This window comes from Colias philodice, chromosome 10 (assembly GCF_061535455.1).
Source record: "Colias philodice isolate Cphi_HAF_F1 chromosome 10, ilColPhil1 Martin Lab GWU primary, whole genome shotgun sequence".
Lineage (NCBI taxonomy): Eukaryota > Metazoa > Arthropoda > Insecta > Lepidoptera > Pieridae > Colias > Colias philodice.
Genome location: NC_143095.1, coordinates 10430851 through 10452087, shown reverse-complemented (window position 1 = coordinate 10452087; position 21237 = coordinate 10430851). Strand labels below are relative to the sequence as shown.

The window sequence follows — 21237 nt, the reverse complement described above, 5'->3', positions numbered from 1 at the left end:
TTAGAATAAAAAAACGCAATATTTATACATAGGTAATTGTTAAAATACTTGACGTTTGATTGTCCACAAAGCTGTTTATCTTCAAGAGAACATGAGTTACTTAACTTTACCTGAAGGCCGAGGTGGTTTAGATTGGAAGTTTCGAGAAAATGCGATTAGCGTGGAACTTTTTGATTACAAGCCAGATGTTCGAAAAGTGTTTTATTTAAGGTTGTTGCTATGGGCTTTCAAGTTCATTTTAACATGGGATGAGATGGGCATAAATGAGGTTTACGAGGTTTGTTTAGGTAGCGGAGTTGTGTTCAAAACATAGTCAGATAAGATATCAAATTGGTTTGGCACGGAGTCCCATTCTATTTTGTAAATAGCAGATCTTAATAATAGGTAGTAATTAATTAATATCAAATTTATTATTATGGTTACATTGTTGTAATTGTTTTGGAGATTTCGGAGAATGTAATAGCCGATGTTCAGTTTGCCCCTTATTATGTTACAAGTTACAACTGTATGTAGTAATTTTTCTACTTGTGTAGAGCCAAAAGGCAATTCTCAACGCGACCTGGGCCCGTAGACAAAGTAACAATTAAAAAACGATAACGAAGTTAGAAAAGGAAAAATGTATGGGATTGACATTAGATAGACCACGTGATCTAACGCGGCATATGTCAATCCCATACATTTTTGCCTTTTCTAACTTCGTTATCGTTTTTTAATTGTTACTTTGTCTAAGGCCCCAGTTCATTCTAACCTTATTATACTGCTCGTTATTTCCAACACTGAATATAGAGAGCAGTGGTGGCTCAGTAGTGAGATCTCGGACTTCGAATCGAAAAGTTAGGGACCATTCGAGAGCGCAGGAAATAAATTGATTTTTCAATTTATCTGCGCATGTTGTAACATCACTGCTCGAACAGTGAAGAAAAACATCGTGAGGAAACCGACATATCGAAGAATCAAAAAGTTCGACGACATAATATTGTGTCATCCGCCAACCCGCACTTGCCAGCGTGGTGGATTATGGCCTGTACCCTCACAGGTGGCCCGTGTCCCAGCAGTGGGAACGTATATGGGCTGATGATGATGATGAATAAGTATAATATAGATATTATTGTATGTGTGTGCGTAATTTCTTCACACCGCAACTTCTTCCGAGTATTATAATATTTAAAAAGCTCTATACCGAATTTACCTACCCAAAATTCTATCGCAAGTGTTAAAAAAACTAAAACTAGAATCCAAATGTATTAAATCCACGCAGTATTTTTTGTTTTACGTGTGCTTTTATGGCTTGCTAGACTGGCAATAAAATTTTATTTCAAATTGTTAGTATCCTTTCCTAAAGTACAAGTTTTATGGAAAGCAATTCTATAGTTAGTGTAAAAGATTCGCAGAAAGCTATTTTTATTGCATTCACAAGCTAAAACATAACAGTAGGAGAGCCCGTGGGAGATCGTCCTTCACCGATCTGATAACCAGATGAGACGTATTTTTTATTAAATATTTTATAAACAAATATGCCTATAATTGCTTACCTTCAAAAATTAAAGAAAATCGTTTAAGTGTGTGTGTATGTGATAAATTACTGTTAGAGCGTTTTTAATTAAATAAATAAACGATTTCTTTAGTCTCTAATTTTTACACATTGTCACATTGATCGCAATATTGACGACGCGGTTGGCGCAGTGGTAAAGTAACTGCCTACTGAGCCGACGGTCCCGGGTTCGATCCCCGGTCAGGGCAAATATTTGTGTGATGAACTCAATTATTTTGTTCTTGGGTCTGGGTGTTATTATCTATATATATGTATTTATTAAATATTATATTTATCGTCGCCTAGTACCCACAACACAAGCCTTAATTGAGCTTACTGTGGGACTAGGTCGATTTGTGTAATAATGTCCTATAATATTTATTTATTTATTTAATATCTAGATAATAATTTAATATAAAACAATAACACAAGCTAACAATAATTATACCGCCTCGTGTACTTTCTCGTTAATATTTTTTGTAACTTATTCCAACAATTTAATAGTTATTGTGCCACCTGGAGCGGAAAATCAACAAGTGAAAGACAATAAAAAGATTATATTCAAAATGTATATTTTTATATCACACATCATCACAACTGAGTTTGTTTGTTTGAACGCGCTAATCTCAGAAACTACCGGTCCGGGTTGAAAAATTATTTCAGTGTTAGATAGCGCATTATTTTTGTCAGTATATTTAATCATCACGCCAAGATCAACAGTAGCGGAGCAATGCGGGTGAAACCGCGGGGCACAGTTAGTAAGAAATAAAAAACAGTAGAGTTCATTTTGCGCTATAATACAAAAAAAAAATATAATATTCCATACCATATAACATAAAAAAATTAAACAGATTTTCCTTATATTTTATTTAATCTGTAATAATAGTATAATCTGTGGCAGGCGCTCGAGCGGGTGATTTGCTTAAATAAGAAGCCTGCCAGCTGCTCGTATCATCGGTCGAGTATATGCGAAGGAGTGCCTATGTCGGGTGAGAATTTTTTTATTACATTCTTAATTATAGTCATAGTCGCGGTTTTGGCGGCTTTGGCTTTATATCTATACTAATATTATAAAGAGGAAAAGTTTGTAAGTATGTATGTATGTATGTATGTATGTATGTATGGTTTTCACGCAAAAACTACTGGACCGATTTCAAAAATTCTTTCACCATTAGAAAGCTGCATCTTTACTGAGCAACATAGGCTATATTGCATTTTCAAAAAAATTAGAGATCCTTACCAAAAATGCAATAATGTAACCCAAGGTGTAAAAAAATCCTCAATAAAACTTCTGTCATCGCGTGCGCTGCGGAATCTATTGAAGATAGAACAAAAAAATGTTCTGCAGTATTATAGAATGGATCAATATCTACAAGAAAGTCCGCGATACCATATGTCCATCTTCAGTAGTTATGTTACTACAACAACTTTTTAACGTTTTCAAAGTAAATAGAAGTGCCGACAGTAATCAAACCATGTTATCCATACACATATATTAATCCTTATCCCATTAAATGATGTTTTATTATAGACTGTTTCAATACCAGCAAAATACTTTTTAAATGAAAAGAATTGGATATTCCATTCAAAAGATATAACGAATTTAAAAGTGTCAATCTACAGAAAATAGTAGGTATACTGTTCGAGCAGGCCGTAGTGCGGGGGTCACGGAGGAATTCTACCAATATGCGTCTTGACGGAACACAGTGGGGTTTTGGTCGGTAGGAATCCGACATAACCCACGGCCCCTCCCCTGGAGGCCGTGGGTATCTATGAAAGATTTCCCCACTAAAACAAAAAAAAAGGCCGTAGTGCGGGACGGGGTAAAGGTGATTTTCATGTGATTAAAAAATAAACCTATAGTCCGACCTATAGTAAACTTTTCACTGTAACGATATCGCTATCTATGCGGGTGAAACCGCAGGGCATTGCTAGTATTAGACAAAATTGGAAGCTGTCAGTGATCTAGACCATTAGTTTAGTTGTAATAAAGAAAACTTAAAACTAAATTATTATCTTAATATATATAAATCTCGTGTCACAATGTTTGTCCTCAATGGACTCCTAAACCACTTAACCGATTATAATAAAATTCGCACACCATGTGCAGTTCGATCTAATTTGAGAGATAGGATAGTTTAAACATGTAAGTACCACGGGCGAAGCCGGAGCAGACCGCTAGTTATAAAATAAAATAAAATAAATAAATAGAGCGTAGAGTGAAAAGGTTCCTTAAGATTCCTCCTAAACCTTCTAGGGAAGGGCGTTCCATCTTAGACCACATCTCAGCTCACATCAGGTGAGATTGTGGTCAAGCGCTTCCCTGTTCCCAATTAAAAAAAATGTGTGCGTAAAGTTGGGACTGTCAAAAAGCTACATTTCAAAGCAATTAATAACTTTACAGACTTAACTTTATAGCTAACTAGCTTACCACCCGCGGCTTCGCCCGCTTTGTCTCAAACCTAATAAATTATACACTAAAACCATCCTATTTAATCACTCTATGTATTAAAAAAAAACCGCATCAAAATCCGTTCCGTAGTTTTAAAGATTTAAGCATACAAAGGGACATAGGGACAGAAAATGCGACTTTGTTTCATACTATGTAGTGAAGATAAGTACAATATATAAAATTGTTTATTTTATTTCACAAAAAAACGTAAGTAGGTAGTAAAAAGTATTTAATGCAATTCAATAAACAAAAATATCTACTTATTTTGTTTGTTTTAAGTTGTATTTAAGTCCTCAAGTATTTCTTGCAGTAAATAATAAAAATACAGGTATTTATTATTTCTCAAACTAGGTCAGCTCGGGCTTCCAACTTGCTACGTTTTGTAAAAGTTTTTACAGTAAGTTACCTGTTGTAAAATAAATGTATTGTTTGTTAATCTTATTTCTAAGGAGCGTTTCTTAAATTTAACTTGACTGCAAGAATAATAAAAATTAATAAAATACGATTTTTGACTTTAAATTTCTTACAATATTATCACAGATATTATGTTGTGTGCAAATTTACGAGTGAAGTCCCGTGTCCCCTAGTGGGGTAAGGGGCAGATGCATTATACATCTGTTTCACTGATCGATTTTCTATAGGGACAAGTAGGTGATCAGCCTTCTGTGTCCTACCAGACCTAGACATTTTTTTTTTCTTCGTCTCCACCGGGAATCGAACCCAGGACCCCTCGGTGTTACGCTCACGCGTCAACCACTGTACCGAGGAGGCGGTCAATTATATTTCTAAGGAGCGTTTCTTAAATTTAACTTGACTGCAAGAATAATAAAAATTAAGAAAATACGATTTTTGACAATATTATGTTGTGTGCAAATTTACGAGTAGGTAGGTATTATGGTAATTATGACTATGATACATATACCAAACTTATAAACTACTAGCGGTCCGCCCCGGCTTCGCCCGGGGTACCTACCTACATGTTTAAGCTATCCTATCTCTCAAGTTGGATCGAACTGCACATGGTGTGCGAATTTTATTATAATCGGTTAAGTGGTTTAGGAGTCCATTGAGGACAAACATTGTGACACGAGATTTATATATATTAAGATGGAATAGAAAAATATTAAATGTACATATGCTACCTATATAATTATTTAGCAATTTAATTTATGGATGAAACATCATTATAATATGCAATACCATGTTGTTCATGAATGTTGTTGTAGTATCAGTCTGCTGTGTCCCACTGCTGGGCAAATGCCACCTCAAAGGCCATGAGCCTTTACTGTTAACTGTTTATATTGATGTTATGAAATGAAGAATATCATACACTAGCTGTGCCGTGCGGTTTCACCCGCATTGCTCCGCTCATGTTGGTCTTTAGCGTGATGATATATTGCTTTCCTCGATAAATGGGCTATCTAAACCGAAAGATTTTTTTAAAACGGTCCAATAGTTCCTGAGATTAGCGCGTTCAAACAAACAAAGTAATATTGATATATAATTTTATCCCCAAATATGAATAGGTACATTTACACCTATTTGAAACATGTAGAGGTTACGGTGTTATATATTTGTTCAGCTGTTTTTGAGTTATAAGTGGTCTAACACGACGTTTTTTTTGTATAAATACATATAGATATATAGATTATCTCTATGTATTCGGGTTTATATAGAGCTACTTATCTTTAATCAGTGGTTTCTGAATCATCTCATACGGGCTCCTTGTTCTATCTTAGAAAGCTCGATTGACGGTATTTGGTATTAAATCCAGTTTCTGGAAATACCATCAATTTCAATTAGTTCTTCCATGAAATAGGATGGATAAAAGGTTTTGTGGTTATTTTGTTTATATTTGCAAGTTGTTTGTGTATAAAAATAAAATAAATATACGTACTTGCATAAAAAAAATCTTAATTTTTTTTATGTAAGTATATTCTATACATGAAATAAATACTTACGCTTAAACACTTTGTCACCGATCCTGGTAAAGTCGAATTAAATCTGTCCGTTTAAAGTAGTTCAAAATCGAGTCTAGCTTGTTATTATTCTGTGTCTGAAGGAGTTAGTAACATAGAAACATACAGGTGAAGCTAATAAAATGTAAAATGAATGAATGAAAAATGAATAAATATTTGAATTACTTAAAATAGCAATACGACAAATTAAATTTTAACCTTTATCGTTAGGTTAAATGTATTGTGACAATTCGAAAGCTCTTCTAAAAGAAGTCTACTTGAATAATAATTTATTTCTGAGATAAATACATGGAAACTCATACTTTTGAGGTCATTGCTACTTGTTGCATTGTTCCACTTATTTCATTTTCCTTCTATGAGAGTACGGTTATTACTATAATTATATTTTACTACGAATTAATAATAACAACAGTAGCTCTACCATGAGTTTACGCACACGATACTCGCTAGCGATTGTAGTAAGCGGTTTGTATAAAATTTCGTACAGCGCCCCTAGTGTGCCGTAGCAGAACTAAAAAGCCTGCCATGAGGTGCAATAATATACTACAGTAGATAACGTATAGTAAACTATACTCACACTATACACTCGCTGTAGTAACCATACAATTTTTGCACCATGAGTCCTAATTTTGACATATTATGTCATACTCATAGTTTATTCGACGATAGATACGTCACGTCATTCACGCTAATTAATCTCGTGAAACTTAAGTGAACTATTCACGTTTACTATTGTAGTTACGTCAGACGATTTAACGTTATGTTAACACATGGTAGAGGTAACTTGTTTTAATATGAGCTTTTCAATGTGTATAAATAGCAATACGGAAATTGAAAATTCTCTCAACGAAACTTTACAGCAAATATTGACTTACCTACGTATTTTGAAAATTCAAAAGCGCTTCTAAAAGTAAAGCTTATTTTTAAAACTTTTATGCTATTCCTGTACCTACCTATATATATAATTTATTACACGTGTTGAGATAAATTAAATATTACACATGTATAGTTCAATTCAAAGATCAAGGATTACAAAAAAAAGTTTGTTACCAAAGTCCTTCATTGTCCGGTCCCAAAATTTATTATGTAACATACTAAGAATGGTTTACTCAACTTTAGTATGATTAAACACTGCCTAATTTCAGGAAGAAAATTTCCAAGAATTTCAACAACACTTATATGCCTTTGTTTAAGCGGCCATTTTTATTCTCTAATGTCTATTAGGCCCGATTTTTCAATGCTTGGATAAAACTTATCCGTCCCAAGAAGCTTATATCTAATACACTGGATAAAAAAACATACAGGCGTCATTCCATGTCATATTTTCTTGTTACAAGTTAATGTTCATACTGAAATCTCCAGTGTATTAGATATAAGCTTATTGATCCGTCCAATACATTACACGATAATTATTTAATAAATGTCACGTAAACTGTCAAATACGGGCAATTAGAATATGTACGTTTTTAAAATGGTAGTTTTATACATTATTCGACGAGTAACCAAGTTAACCAAGGATTTAAAAATCAGGTAGTATTTTTACCAAGTTACCATGCAGTTAAGGAAAAATATTAAAATTAGATAATTTGTACCTTATTTCAATGTTACCAAGGGATTCCCTATAAAATGTTATTACGACTGGCATTGTAGTTATGTAAAACTTTGTATTCCTTTGCAACATTGTTAAATCTGCCCACCAGAGACTAAAGAGCAGTAACAGCCCTTTTGTGATTTTTCGTTTTATTAGTGATTCTGAAAGCGGGTTTCTTAAGCTTTCTATTGAATTAACTAACTTATTTCTAAGACTATAAGAATGGTTTTTATTTAACAGTTTTCACTTACTGCAAACGAAAAAAATTAACAATTTGGCGTGATTTCCCAACTAAAATACAGTATAAATTATACTGCAGATTAAATTTTAAGGTTTCATAACTAAAATGCAGTAAGCAATATAATTTTACAGTTCTTTAGATAGTTTTATATTTCTGGAAAAAAATTAAAAAAAAAATTAATACGCAGTAAAATTTACCGCCATACAAGCTATTTTTACTGCAAATTAAGAAAATACAATTTATTGTCACGAACTCCCAACTAAAATGCAGTAAAATCAAAGCTTGTCGCATTTTAGTTGTGAATACATAACATTCTTTTATCATTATAAACTGACTAACACGCAGTAAAATACAGCATTACTGCAGATTAGTTTGGATAGCATAATGACACAGATATGATTATTCCTAGCTAAAGTGCAGTTAATGTTTTAAATACTGCAACTGTGAACTAGCTATTTTTCTTACTGCACTAGTAAATTGAACACTTTTTTCTTAAAAAACTAACTAAAATGCAGTATTTTTTTGACCTTACTGCATGTTAGTTGGGTTTCTTGACAAAATAACTGATCCAAACGCAGTAATAGGGCTTTTTGCTGCATTTTACTAAGTTTAAAATGGTATTTTTTACAAAAAAGGCTATGCAGTAATAGGCACCAAAAAGAATAAATGGCCATAATAAATTCAGTTATTAAGATATATTTTTTTTTATTGCTTTAACGTGTGAACCTATGCCTTTACAACCTTTCTGCATTCAAATTTTTTTGCTTATCATTCTGTTGATTTTTTAAAATCAATTCTTAACTTTAAATGCGTTTTACTCGAAATCGTGATTTTGCTGTTACTGCACTTTAGTGTATGGTGGGCAGAAATCGTTTGCAGTCTTGCCCTCTCTTTACATGAAATATTAAAATTTAATCATGCAAAGTTTTTTATTAGCGTTCCTTTAGTTAATTTTACTTTTAATCTCGAGGGTCAAGCCTTAAAAATGTAATTTATAAAACTCTAGAACAGGTGAAACATTTATATCTTTGTAATTGAACGGTTGGTAATATAGTAAGTAGTAATGAAATCTATGTAGTAAGAATGAAGAACAGAATTATTGGCCGACATTCTCTCAAGGGGTAGCTATTTTTTTTAAACTTGAGAATTTGAATAGAAAATTCGGTACGGATAACAACTATAATGTATATATCCATATCCATACTAATATTATAAATGCGAAAGTAACTCTGTCTGTCTGTCTGTTACTCAATCACCCAATTTGCATGAAATTTGGTATAGAGATATTTTGATACCCGAGAAAGGACATAGGCTACTTTTTATCCCGGGAAATAGGATAGGTTTTATCCCGGAAATCCCACGGGAACGGGAACTATGCGGGTTTTTCTTTGACTACGCGGGCGAAGTGGCGGGTGTAAAGCTAGTAATGTATATATTATAGTAGCATAATATTGAGATTTGGGGTGAAGCCAATGTTCAGGAATAGAAATGAAGCAACTGTAGGTATTGATTTATTCATTCAATTATTTACATTTTCATAAAAAAATGAAAATATAAAAAAATAGGTTTATGAATAATTTATAGTCATCAACAGGACTTTGATATAACCCAACCCCTACGGGGACGGTCCTGGGGCATACGCCGCGTTAGATCACGTGGTTGGTCTATCTAATGTCAATCCCATACATTTTTCCTTTTCTAACTTCGTTATCGTTTTTTAATTGTTACTTTGTCTAAGGCCCCTGAAGCATTCTCTACCATAAAAACTTGTTTATATTTCAATCCCTGAAGAGAATCCCTTATAATATGATTGTCGACTCAACTTTTAAATAACGTCAGCTTGCATGAAGCCTGAATGAAAACTTCCGTAGTTTTTTCCTGTTAAAAATTCATGTTTGGATTCCATAAAAATGAAGTTTTAAATAATAAAGAAAAGTTTTACTTCATTTAAATTTAATTGTATAATTTTTTTATCAGAAAAGTATAATTAGTTATATCATTCAAGGCTTATAATTTACTAGCTTTCCGCCTGCGGCTTCGCCCGCGTTTTCAAAGAAAAACCCGCATAGTTCCCGTTCCCGTGGGATTTCCGGGATAAAACCTAGCCTATGTTACTCGTGGATAATGTAGCTTTCGAATGGTGAAAAAATTTTTAAAATCGGTCCAGTAGTTTATGAGCCTATTCATTACAATCAAACAAACAAACAAAGTTTTCCTCTTTATAATATTAGTGTAGATTATTATAATCTACACGTCTTATAGATTTTTAAGAGATCATTAAGGATCAAGAGGCTTTTAATTATGGTAATAATTTTGGTAATAATTTTGATAGATTACATGGAGTGTCTCTTACCTACTTACCTACTTAAATATCTACAGGCGGCAGGCGCTAGAATGTTTTCTTTTATCCAAGTAGGTTCGGAATTGGTCTAATGAGTCATAATAGAGTTCTATTGAAGAACGAAATCTACTATATAAAAATAATTCGGGTTTTCCTTCCTGACGCTATAAGTCCAGAACGCACGAACCTATTTCCACGGTTTTGTATTCGTTGGAAAGGTCTCGGGCTCCGTGAGGTTTATAGCAAAGAAAAGGTGTCTCTGGTGGCGAAACGGAGTTCGCCCAGTTTGCTAGTGCTGTATAAATTTGAAGTTGTTAGATTTATTATCTTTAAAGTGAAACTTCTGCACGTGGAGAGTAAAATTTCAAGTCACGTTTGTCACGTCATGAGTAAGGCAGCAAAGAAGTTTCACTTTTGACACGTGTGTTCGGCATACAGGCTCTATTTTTATTTGTCTAAAAATAAATTTATTAGAATAACTCGCCGAATTCATATTCAATTTGATACGCTTTCATGCCTATTGAAGAAAAGTATAACAATAATAAATTTTTATCCAGTTTGAAATTAAATTTGTATTGCATTTAAATGCTTTGAGTAAAAATAAATCCAGTTTTTATAACACTCAAATTTTCGCAAAAGAGAATTATTTTCATGTAGCTTTTTTCTGTTATTGTTATTATATTAGGTACCTATTATTAGGTACTATATGTTCATAATAATATAATGTACAATTTTACAATTTACAATACAATTTATTACAATATAGAATTTATATTCATGTAAAAGTATATAAATATAAAAAAGGCTACTAAAAGAATGTGTACAAGCCGTTATGCCAATATGTTTCCCTAGCTAGGTTACTTGGCAACCTGTGTTTAGGAGAAACAGCTTGCCTCTAAAATAAATCCACAAAAAACCTCTTAGCATGTATTTAATTATAAATTAAAATTGATTACAATAGAAAGTAAGAAAAAAATATGTATAAATTTAAGGTGTGTAAGAGAATGGGTGTGTCATATGAAAGAGTGTCGTATGAATTTTATCATATTCTTTTATCGCCAATCGGTATAAGAATTAATTTAATTTCAATTCCATGTTAATATCATTTTTAATATGTTCTGATTATTTATTTATGTATACTTTATTGCTCTATATAATAATAATTAAAAAAATGGCAGTCTTATCGCTATATAGCGATTTCTACCAGACAACCAGACGTTACTATCTAACCATTTCTTTTGTCCACAGAACTGGGTCCAAATGGGACTCTGGCCAGGCGACCTACATGCAACTGTCGAATCAAGAATGGCGAGGGCAGTGGCAAGTGCTCAACTACCTCTATAAAGCAAATAAACATGCTACACCCGAATAGCATCAACAAGAATAATATTACAAATAGACGCTCCCCGTCTGTACGTTCCGGACTTTACTAATCCTTCGAGAAGGAACTAAATTTTTTGTCCTATTATTCTATCGTGATCAGTATAGGTTCTATGCTATATAATATATTGCTCGCGCAAGGACACAGGCTGCCTATGCGGGTTTAGGCGTACAACCACGCCGGTCAAGAGCATGTCTTCGGACATGCCGGTTTTCTTCAATGATTGCAGCTGTGGTGATATGAAATTCTGAATAATAAAATCACTGAGACATGTCCGATCTCATACATAACAAATAAGGCCCAAAAAAGAGGCCTTCACCACTGAGTGACTGCTGAGTTTAATATTAATAATAATAGTTAAAAAAAACTAAAAAACACGCTTTTTATAGAAAACCGAACTAAAAAATAGAAAATTTTATCAAATTAGTGTATTGTCATCGGTCCTCAATAAATCTACAAAGTTTGAACGAAATCTGGCCGTTTAAAGTGGGTCAAAATCGCGCCCAAAGAAGTCGGTTACAAACAAACAAACATACAGGTGAAGCTAATATAAAGCGTGTAAAAAAAACAGTGTTTCATGCATCAAGTTTCATCTTTATGGTGTTTGGTTCTATATGGGGCGGATGGGCTAAATTAACAGGAGCACTGTGAAGTGACTTTGACTGATGAGGTGGTAAAATGATGGTTTTAGAAGAAATAAAAATGTGTAATAAAATGAAACATTAGTGTGCCTACTGTGTACGTGTTTTTGTACAGGAAGGTTAGGAGAGATTTCTCGATATTAGGAATGTATAATATAGTTAATAATATAGGCGTATTAGATAACAAATAAGGCAGCTAATTTTATTTACTACCTAGATGTTTTAATAGTCAAGAAAGTTTTGTTAGATTCTGAATTTCCTAGCGACGAATCGTTGGTCTAATTGATTTTTCATACTTGGCATCTGTTTCCCAATATATTAATTTAATATCGCCATAGAAGTCATTAATACTGTGTACAAGAAGACTGCAGACAGAGTGGGCATTCAGATGAAGAAATGAAAGAGATTATTACCCTAGAGTGGTGTGATAATAATTTTTTTACACACACTGACTAATAATGGGAAATCTTTGTTACACTCAAAACCTCATTCACTTCAAAGTGAAATTCTATCACGAGTTTTGCATCATTTAGATAATTGCACATGTAAATAATCTCGAATCATCAAGTAATTTGAAGGTATTTAGCAACCTTCAAACGAAGTACAGGGTTGTTTGCTTCGTTAAAAAACATATTTACATTGCTGTTAATTCCCGGTTGTTTGCACCATTAAAATTGTCGTAATTTTGCCTTTTAGGAGTAACTTTTGAAACAATTATTTTATGTATATATTTGTATGTAGAAATGAAATGCGTTCATATTTGTGTTTTATTCTTTATTGCATTTATGATGTTTTTGTTCTTTGGAAATTTATGCGGGCCATTGTCGAGGTTTTTAAAGATAAAAACGGCAGCAGCAGTTTCATTTAATATCATATCAGATAACATTAAATGCTCTCGTTTTACAACATATTGAAAACAATAAAAGACCGTTTCTCAACTCAGGTTTGAACCACTGATATGCATATTTAACACTTTTTACTTATATTCGTACATTTTTTGTCATTTTAACTGAGATAAAAGTTAAATAGTATTCACCCAGAATTTATGAAACTAAATATTATAATCTCAAATCAACATATTCAATATTCATATCATAAAAGTTGTAATTTTTTATCTTTCAATTAAAATCGTTTGCAATTTACTATATCAACTTTGAAGCTGAATTAATGAGAAAAGTTCTGAAAACTAAAGTGAAACTTAATTATGGAGAAGCCTGAAACAGTTTTATTTTATCGAAGCTTTGATCTCAATATTTATTAATAATAAATCTTCATTCTATAATTTTAATAATATATGGGCTACATTTGTATGGATTTGAAACCAACCAAAATATTGAATTCATAGACTAGCCCATTCGTTTAATTATATTCTTTATATATTACTAGCGACCCGTTATATATTACTACTAAATACACTACAGAAAAACTGTGAACGTTGTATATAAAAACACAGAACTATAAAATTTCTGTGGCGGCCCGGCCGGCCGGTACCGCCGCAAACGGTACGTCCCGCAATTTTTAAATCTGTAATATCTTCGAAAATATTCACTTAAATCACACGGTGTAAAGGGCCATATAGATCTATATTAAATGAACAATGTATTCAAGGTATTTAATTGGTTAAGGATTAATGCTGTATTGGTTAAAATCGCTTCGAAAATTAGCCATTATTTGTCGTAAAAAGTAAATGACAAATAAAGTTATTGTGGGTTATCCATAAGAGATAGACATATACCATCACGGACTTTTCTGTAGACCTTTTCAATGTGTACAATACTTAGTACATTATTTTGATAAAACTCATAGGGTTCAGCCTACGTTTGCAATGTAAGCGGAAAAAATGTAATTATTTACGACATCACATTAGAAACCTCAAAAATAACAGTACTTCTCCACTATTTAATGGATGTCATTATACATATAAAGCTTCCTCTTGAATCACTCTATCTATTAAAAAAACCGCATCAAAATCCGTTGCGTAGTTTCAAAGATTTAAGCATACAAAGGGACATAGGGACAGAGAAAGCGACTTTGTTTTATACTAAGTAGTGAAGCTACACACTATAAGCACTAAATCATTTATTCGACTCTTATTTCGTCTAAATACTAAATAAATTACCCATAAATAAATCGAGTTAGTATGAAAAGTCAAATTTCTAGGTATTAAATGTCGAGTCACGATAATACGTTTGCCTCATTAGATTTAATTCGATTTGACTATAATTGCTTATTTATTTGCTCTAATTATTTTCTGATTCAAGCCTTATAATTGCATTTTATTCAAAATCTTCGATAATAGGGGTCGATGAAAGAAGATGAAAGAGAAGGTCATTCTTGTTGGTTTTTTTTTTTCTTTAGATCATATTTGTAATTAATTAAATAACCACGTTTAAAATTGTATGAAATTTCTATCACCCAAAAAGCTGGTTCGGATTTTGCTCAGTCGTATCTTTAGTGATTGAAAAAGCGATAAATCTAACAATATTCAACCCATCATGTTAAATCGTAATAGTCAAAAATGATAGTCATTTTTATACTTCTCACCTAAAAACCTTTTGATAATCATTTTCCTTTGCTTGAAATATTTTCTGTTTCGAATATAAAATAAAAAATGGCGACTGTAATAATCATGCAAGATCACTATTATCTACGATTAATTTTGTCGGACACAGATGGCTAGGAAATTCAGAAAGCTAAGTAACTAATAGTTTAATATATTTATTCCATAGTATTATTAAATAATTTAAACAAATACCTAAATATCTTAACAATAAGAAAATTAACTTAAGAATCAAATTTGAAAAGTATAATTGTATTGAGTAATTTAAATAAAATGTATGTGATATTAGAATTATTTATTAACGAATAATAAATAATTCGTTAAGCGGGCTTATGAAAAGATTAAAGTTCTAAAAGGGGCTGGAACTTTATAATTATATAGAAGACTGCATGAATGTTGATTCTTTATCCGGCATTTATTTGGAAATTCGAAAACTTTATAAGCTATTAATACAGATAATAACAAATCAAATCAAATCGTTTATTCATCATAAATACAATTAAATACTTAATTAATTAAACCTATAAACAATTATACAAGGATATTATAATAGAATCTGTTGATTAAGATATGAACTGTAGGCCTACACTAAGACAGCTTGTATCGTAGGCCTGCAACTCTTCCAAATTGCAAATAAGGTAAGTGGTACTCATTATAATTATTATAATAGGTATTAAAACATTCAAAAGGATAAAATAGTGCTCAATTTTAGTATTAGTTTCCTCGTTTTATAAGCGCTAATTTGCATTGTATTTATTATATGAATGCGAATGGTGATTAAGATTATCCTTAAAGATTTGAAGTGAATATCTATTTGTATGTTTAGGAACTGAAAATATCGTACTCAAATTTTAATTATTTTAAAGAGATAATATGTTTCTACCTAGGTACACTATTCTTGAAAATCTAGTCAAAATGAACAAAGTCGGGGCAATGAACTAGTATAGAATGAGAACATGCTTTTACTTTCTCTACCTACAAATTGTAAAGATGTTTTGCTGAACGTTATCTTATTTAATGTAAACGCTGTTTTTCTTGTAAATACATATTTATAAAACACTATCTGAATACTGTCTGTTATTAAAACTTGATGTCATAACATTTGTAAAAAATAAAGATGAATATAAATGCTTTTGTTTTTCTTATCCCCTTCCTAGATCCCTCATATTGTAATAAGTAACTTTGTCTATCTGTTCCTTCGTCACGGCTAAACCACTGGACCGATTTTGATGAAATTTGATACAATTGTATTTTGTAACTATTCAATTACTATTTTTAAACTTCAAGAACTATTTAAACTTCATTCTGTTTTCACTGATCCAAAATATACATAAATATAGCTATAGTTTGGCCAATCTATATTAAAAAGCTTAAGTGTTTGTTGTTTGTTTGAACGCGCTAATCTCAGGAACTACTGGTCCGATTTGAAAAATTATTTCGGTGTTATATAGCCCATTTATCGAGAAAGGCTAACGAGTATAGGATATATTATATCATTACGCTAAGACCAACAGGAGCGGAGCCACGCGGGTGAAACCGCGAAGCGCAGCTAGTTATACATATTTTTTTTGGCGGAAAGGATGCATGCGGGTTCGAATCCCGCCTCGTGATCGAATTTTTTCCGTTTTTTTTTAAATTTATAAATTATACACGAATAAAGAAAAATTAGTTATAGTTTGCTAAAGTTGAGTTGACCTAAAATGGGATAAAAATAGAGATGAAAAACTCTGGTCTCTAATCTCTATCATAGTAACATAGTTCGTAATTTCCAGAAAACAAAAGGAAATTAGATTAATAAATATGATAAATATATTGTCATTGTATATAACGAGTAAAACATAAGGTAAATATATATATGTCGTGGCCATATCGTAAATTTGCTCATTTCATGAAATGATTGGCCATTTCACGAAATGGTCGCATTTCGTGAAATGGCCAATTTAGTTTGGCCACATCATGATGTGGCTTGAGCAGATCAATGATAAGAAATCGTTTCACGATATGGAACTAAACGCGCGGTTTTTTCATGAAATAATCAAAATTATTTGATCATATCGTAAAATAGTTACATTAATCATTGGTAGAGGCGCTGCAAGCTCTGTGTTTATGTGATAAGATGGCGGCCGCTGGCGAAAATTTAATTATTCGCAGTTAAAAACTTCATAATTCGTTTAATAACAATATGAAGAAAGTCATAGCATAGAATTTACGACGGTTCGAGTACTATGGAAAATATGGATATCTTATATGTATTGAAGAAAAAATGCGTCTTAAATTTAATAATTTAAGACGCATTTTATCTTTTAGGATAATATATATTTATATTATATCCTACTATAGTATTATAAATTGTTTGTTTTTTAAAAAGCGATCCGCTTCTGGCACTCGCCGGCCGCTGCCGCGGCACGCTCGCTTTGCTCGCTCGGCTCGTGCGTTGTTTATCAAAGTCTAACCTAACCTAACCTAACTGTTTTTTATTGCAAAAACGATTCGCTTCTGGCATTCGCCGGCCGCTGCCGCGGCACTAACTTAAATGACATTAAACAAGTTTTTAGAATATTCTGAATTTTTTTAATATTTTATGGACTCTTTATATTTTATACGATCTGGCCAAATGTGGATGGCCAAATCGTGAAACGTTGACGATTTAACGATCTGATCAAACTATGTTGGCCATTTCATGAAATGCGACCATTTCGTGAAATGATCGATCATATCATGAAATGAGCAAATCTACGATATGGCCACGACATATATACCATAACGTAAATTAACGTCTTGTTACATTATAGTTTATTACATTACATCTTAGTTCTTACATTACATGATAATATCATAGGAAATGACTATAGAAACATCAAAGGTAACGACAAAACAAAAGTACTTAAATAGAAGTTAAACTTTCATTTTAATCCATCAGTCCTCGGAATCACAGACACAATAGAAAATCTATTGTGTCGCGCCCCGATCGGGGCTTACGGTGGTCAATGGGTTAAAGCTGTAAAACAACTGTTGTCCAATTTGACTATAAACTAAAGGCTCTTTATTCACTAAACTTTTATATGACGAACAAATTCATTATCTTAAATTTAATAATGTCTATCTTACGCTTGAAGACTAATTTTATTAATAACTAGCATTCCGCCCGCGGCTTCTCCCGCGTTTTAAAGAAAAACCAGCATAGTTCCCGTTCCCATGGGATTTTCGGAATAAAACCTATCCTATGTGTTTATCCAAGTTACCATCTATATGTGTGCTAAATTTCATTGTAATCGGTTCTGTAGTATTTGCGTGAAAGAGTAACAAACACACACACATCCTCACAAACTATCGCTTATAATATTAGTAGGATAGGATTAAAACAAAGACCAGCAATAATGCAGCGAAGCCTGAAAATAAACGTTCTTAGTAGTTAGTGTAGTGAGTTATATTTCACGACTTTAACTTCAGGGGAAAATTTAATGTGTAATTGAAAAGTTATAAAAAAATGTAATCGTTCGCACCTTTTTTTTTTTTTATAGTGGGGAAATCTTCCAAAGATACCCACGGCCCCCGGGGAAGGAGCCGTGGGTTATGTCGGATTCTTACCGACTAAAACCCCACTGTGTTCCGTCGAGCCGCTTTAATGATGGGGCCGCGGGTATTTGTTGGAATTCTTCCGCGACGCACCTGCGTTCCATTCCATTCCATTTCTCGTATCGATAAAAATATATATTTAATAATTGCATTGTTAAACGTAAACAAGAATATATTTCATCGTTACACATGAAGGGAACTATAAAATATTTTGGAAATGACCCCACAACGTTTCAATAGGTTAGTAGGATAATGCTTACTACATTAATAAAATTTAGGTTCGATCCCCTTGATTAGTCATGTCACGTCAGTGAAAATGTATCGACGACCAGTGACAAGCCGAAAAGCGTGATATGAATACAAAACAGATAATCTATATTACATTACATTGCTGCATATATTAGAACGGGGTCATGCGTTCATAAGATGACGACGCAATGTATGTCGCGGTCTGTCAATTTTCCGTTAATTTATTCTGATACTGGCAACCTATTACTGTTTCGCTTCTACAGCGGATCCGGTTTCCACAGACTATCAATTTTTATTTCCCGCGTCTTTTGACGTTTATAGATGACAAGGATCGACGTGTGAAGCTATTTTTGGATTCGCTTGGGTGAATTTAGACCAGCCCTTGTTAATATTTTTCTGTATCGATATTAAAATTTATATTGCGAATCGAATATGACACGATATTAATAACCAAGCCATATATATTCAGCCGACTGCAACCTTTTTAACAATCTTCGCTTACATGCAGAGGTTGTACTCAAAGCTTAGGCTCGAACAAATTTGTTAAATAAACATTTAATTAAATACAGTTTCCATTACTAAGGTCATAAACTAACCCTTGTAAACAAACTGCGCCTAATTTATATTTAACCCACGTAGCACTGGGCTCCTTAACAATTTACCCTTGTTGAGTAGTGCTGCTGCCCCCAAGGTTGCCCAAATAATAATGCCTTTCCTTTAATCACTTTATTACTCTTCACAATATATGTGTTGTTAAAACTAGCCGTCAAGCACTACTAAATAATAATTCTAATAAAATGTAGAAAGCGTCGGGGAAACAATGTGGACGCACACATATACAAAAGCTCGGTCAGCGAATTGCATATGTGTGTCCCTACAACTCTCATTATAATAAGCCATTTCTCCAAATGAATTTCGGGTAGTCAGTCACTAGTAATATTATGAACTAGCTTTGTTATGCAGTTTTACCCGCATTGCTCCGCTCCTGTTGGTCTTAGCGTGATCATAATATATAGCCTACAGGCTTCCTCGATAAATGGGCTATCCAACACCGAGAGAATTTTTCAAATCGGACCTGCAGTAGTTCCTGAGATTAGCGCGTTCAAACAAACAAACAAACAAACTCATCAGCTTTATAATATTATATAGTATAGTTTAAAAAGTTTTTGTTACTCTTTCATGCAAAAACAGCTTCGGAGCTGCATTAAATTTGGTAAAAATTAATTATAGCCTGGATAATGGATTAGCAATGGATTAGGATTTGTATTGCTAGTTTATTTATATTTGAGTTAGTAATGTAATAATTAATTAACGTTTTCTTTATAAAAGAGAAGAGATTCATTATATCAGAGCGTCTACTGTATAGCATTAATTAATTTAAAAGGGGAGTTAATAAATCCACGCAATGTTGTTGCTTGAGAAAAAGGTATAAGTTGTTTTTTGGGATCACTTATGTATCTTATTACGTAAATGTTAGACTGTAAGTATACGATAATATTAAAATGTCACCTGTAAACTTTCAAATACGGGCAATTAGAATGCATTTTTAAAATGGTAGTTTCAAACGTTATTCGACGAATGTTTTAGGATTGAAAAATTAGCCCTTATTCAATATTAAACAAATCCTAAGTTTTTTATATCTTTAGTTAATAGTAAAAGCTGAGACCTTGCCAGTTCATTTTCACAAAGAAGGTTGTACACGTGATTGGTTTATTTCACGACTTTAACCATTTCTTACGGTTATAAAAAAAAGTTGTGAATAATATTATTTCTTGCACAAGTTTTTCCGTATTTTCATTATAACTTCTTGTAGATAAAGACCAAGAAGCTAAAAAAAATTGACTTTTCTTACCTATTTTGTGTGGAAATGATAGCAGTGTAGAAAACCTAATAAACTGAGATGATAATATTATGAGTTAAGTTGTTTCTACAGATAGGTATATCCAACTACTGGCGTCACGTATTAGAAAACTTATGGTTATATTTAAAAAGCTTCGCTCAATTGCTGACCAAGATGTTTTGAAAAAAGTGTACTATGCAATATGTCAATCAGTGCTTTCTTATTGCATTCAATCGTGGGGTGGGGAAAACTCCTACATATTTCCAAGAGAGAAATCATTAATAAAACATTTATTTTAACCTTTAAACACTATAGCAATTCTCATGTTATGTGTTTTGTGGAATCTGAATTTTTACGATTTAAATTATTGTAAGTGTTTAACTAATATTCTGTAGTATTTTTTTATACGATTAATTTAATTAAGTAAAATTTTAAGGACCTTCCATCAAACTATTATAATATTATACTTCGGGCACCAGTTCTCATAGGGTTGCCTAATTTATTATGTTTGTAAACATTCATTGTAAAGTTTTTAACTCTTGTGAGAGAAATAAATAATTTTTTTTATATATTTCGGTTTTTAAATAGTGTGTGTAGGTAAGTTGGTAGGTATGGTTACAGCCATAGAAGCTTTTTTTTTACAAATATATTTTTAAGTAATTTTTGAAGAAATAATATAAAATTATTCCTCAAGTCAAAACAGAAAACGATATTTCGATATCGTTTCGAATATATTTAACGAGATCACATTACACATAGATGATTCAATTACTAGAACGGCTGTTGGAAAAAAATATTAATTCTTCATATGTTTACGCTCCGAAAAACGGTTTAGTTGCCACGCCATGGGATTTC

The 21237-nt window shown here is 32.4% G+C and overlaps 1 protein-coding gene across 1 annotated transcript in view; it reads left to right on the top strand.

The window, feature by feature from the left end:
* LOC149485444 (RYamide receptor-like) overlaps positions 1-11568 on the top strand; it is a 33660-nt gene extending 22092 nt beyond the window's left edge. The window contains exons 5-6 of the mRNA XM_089699687.1: positions 2433-2520; positions 11384-11568. Of these exons, the coding sequence (XP_089555813.1) occupies positions 2433-2520; positions 11384-11568 (273 nt within the window). The remainder of the gene's footprint in view (positions 1-2432; positions 2521-11383) is intronic.
* Positions 11569-21237: the final 9669 nt, after the last annotated feature.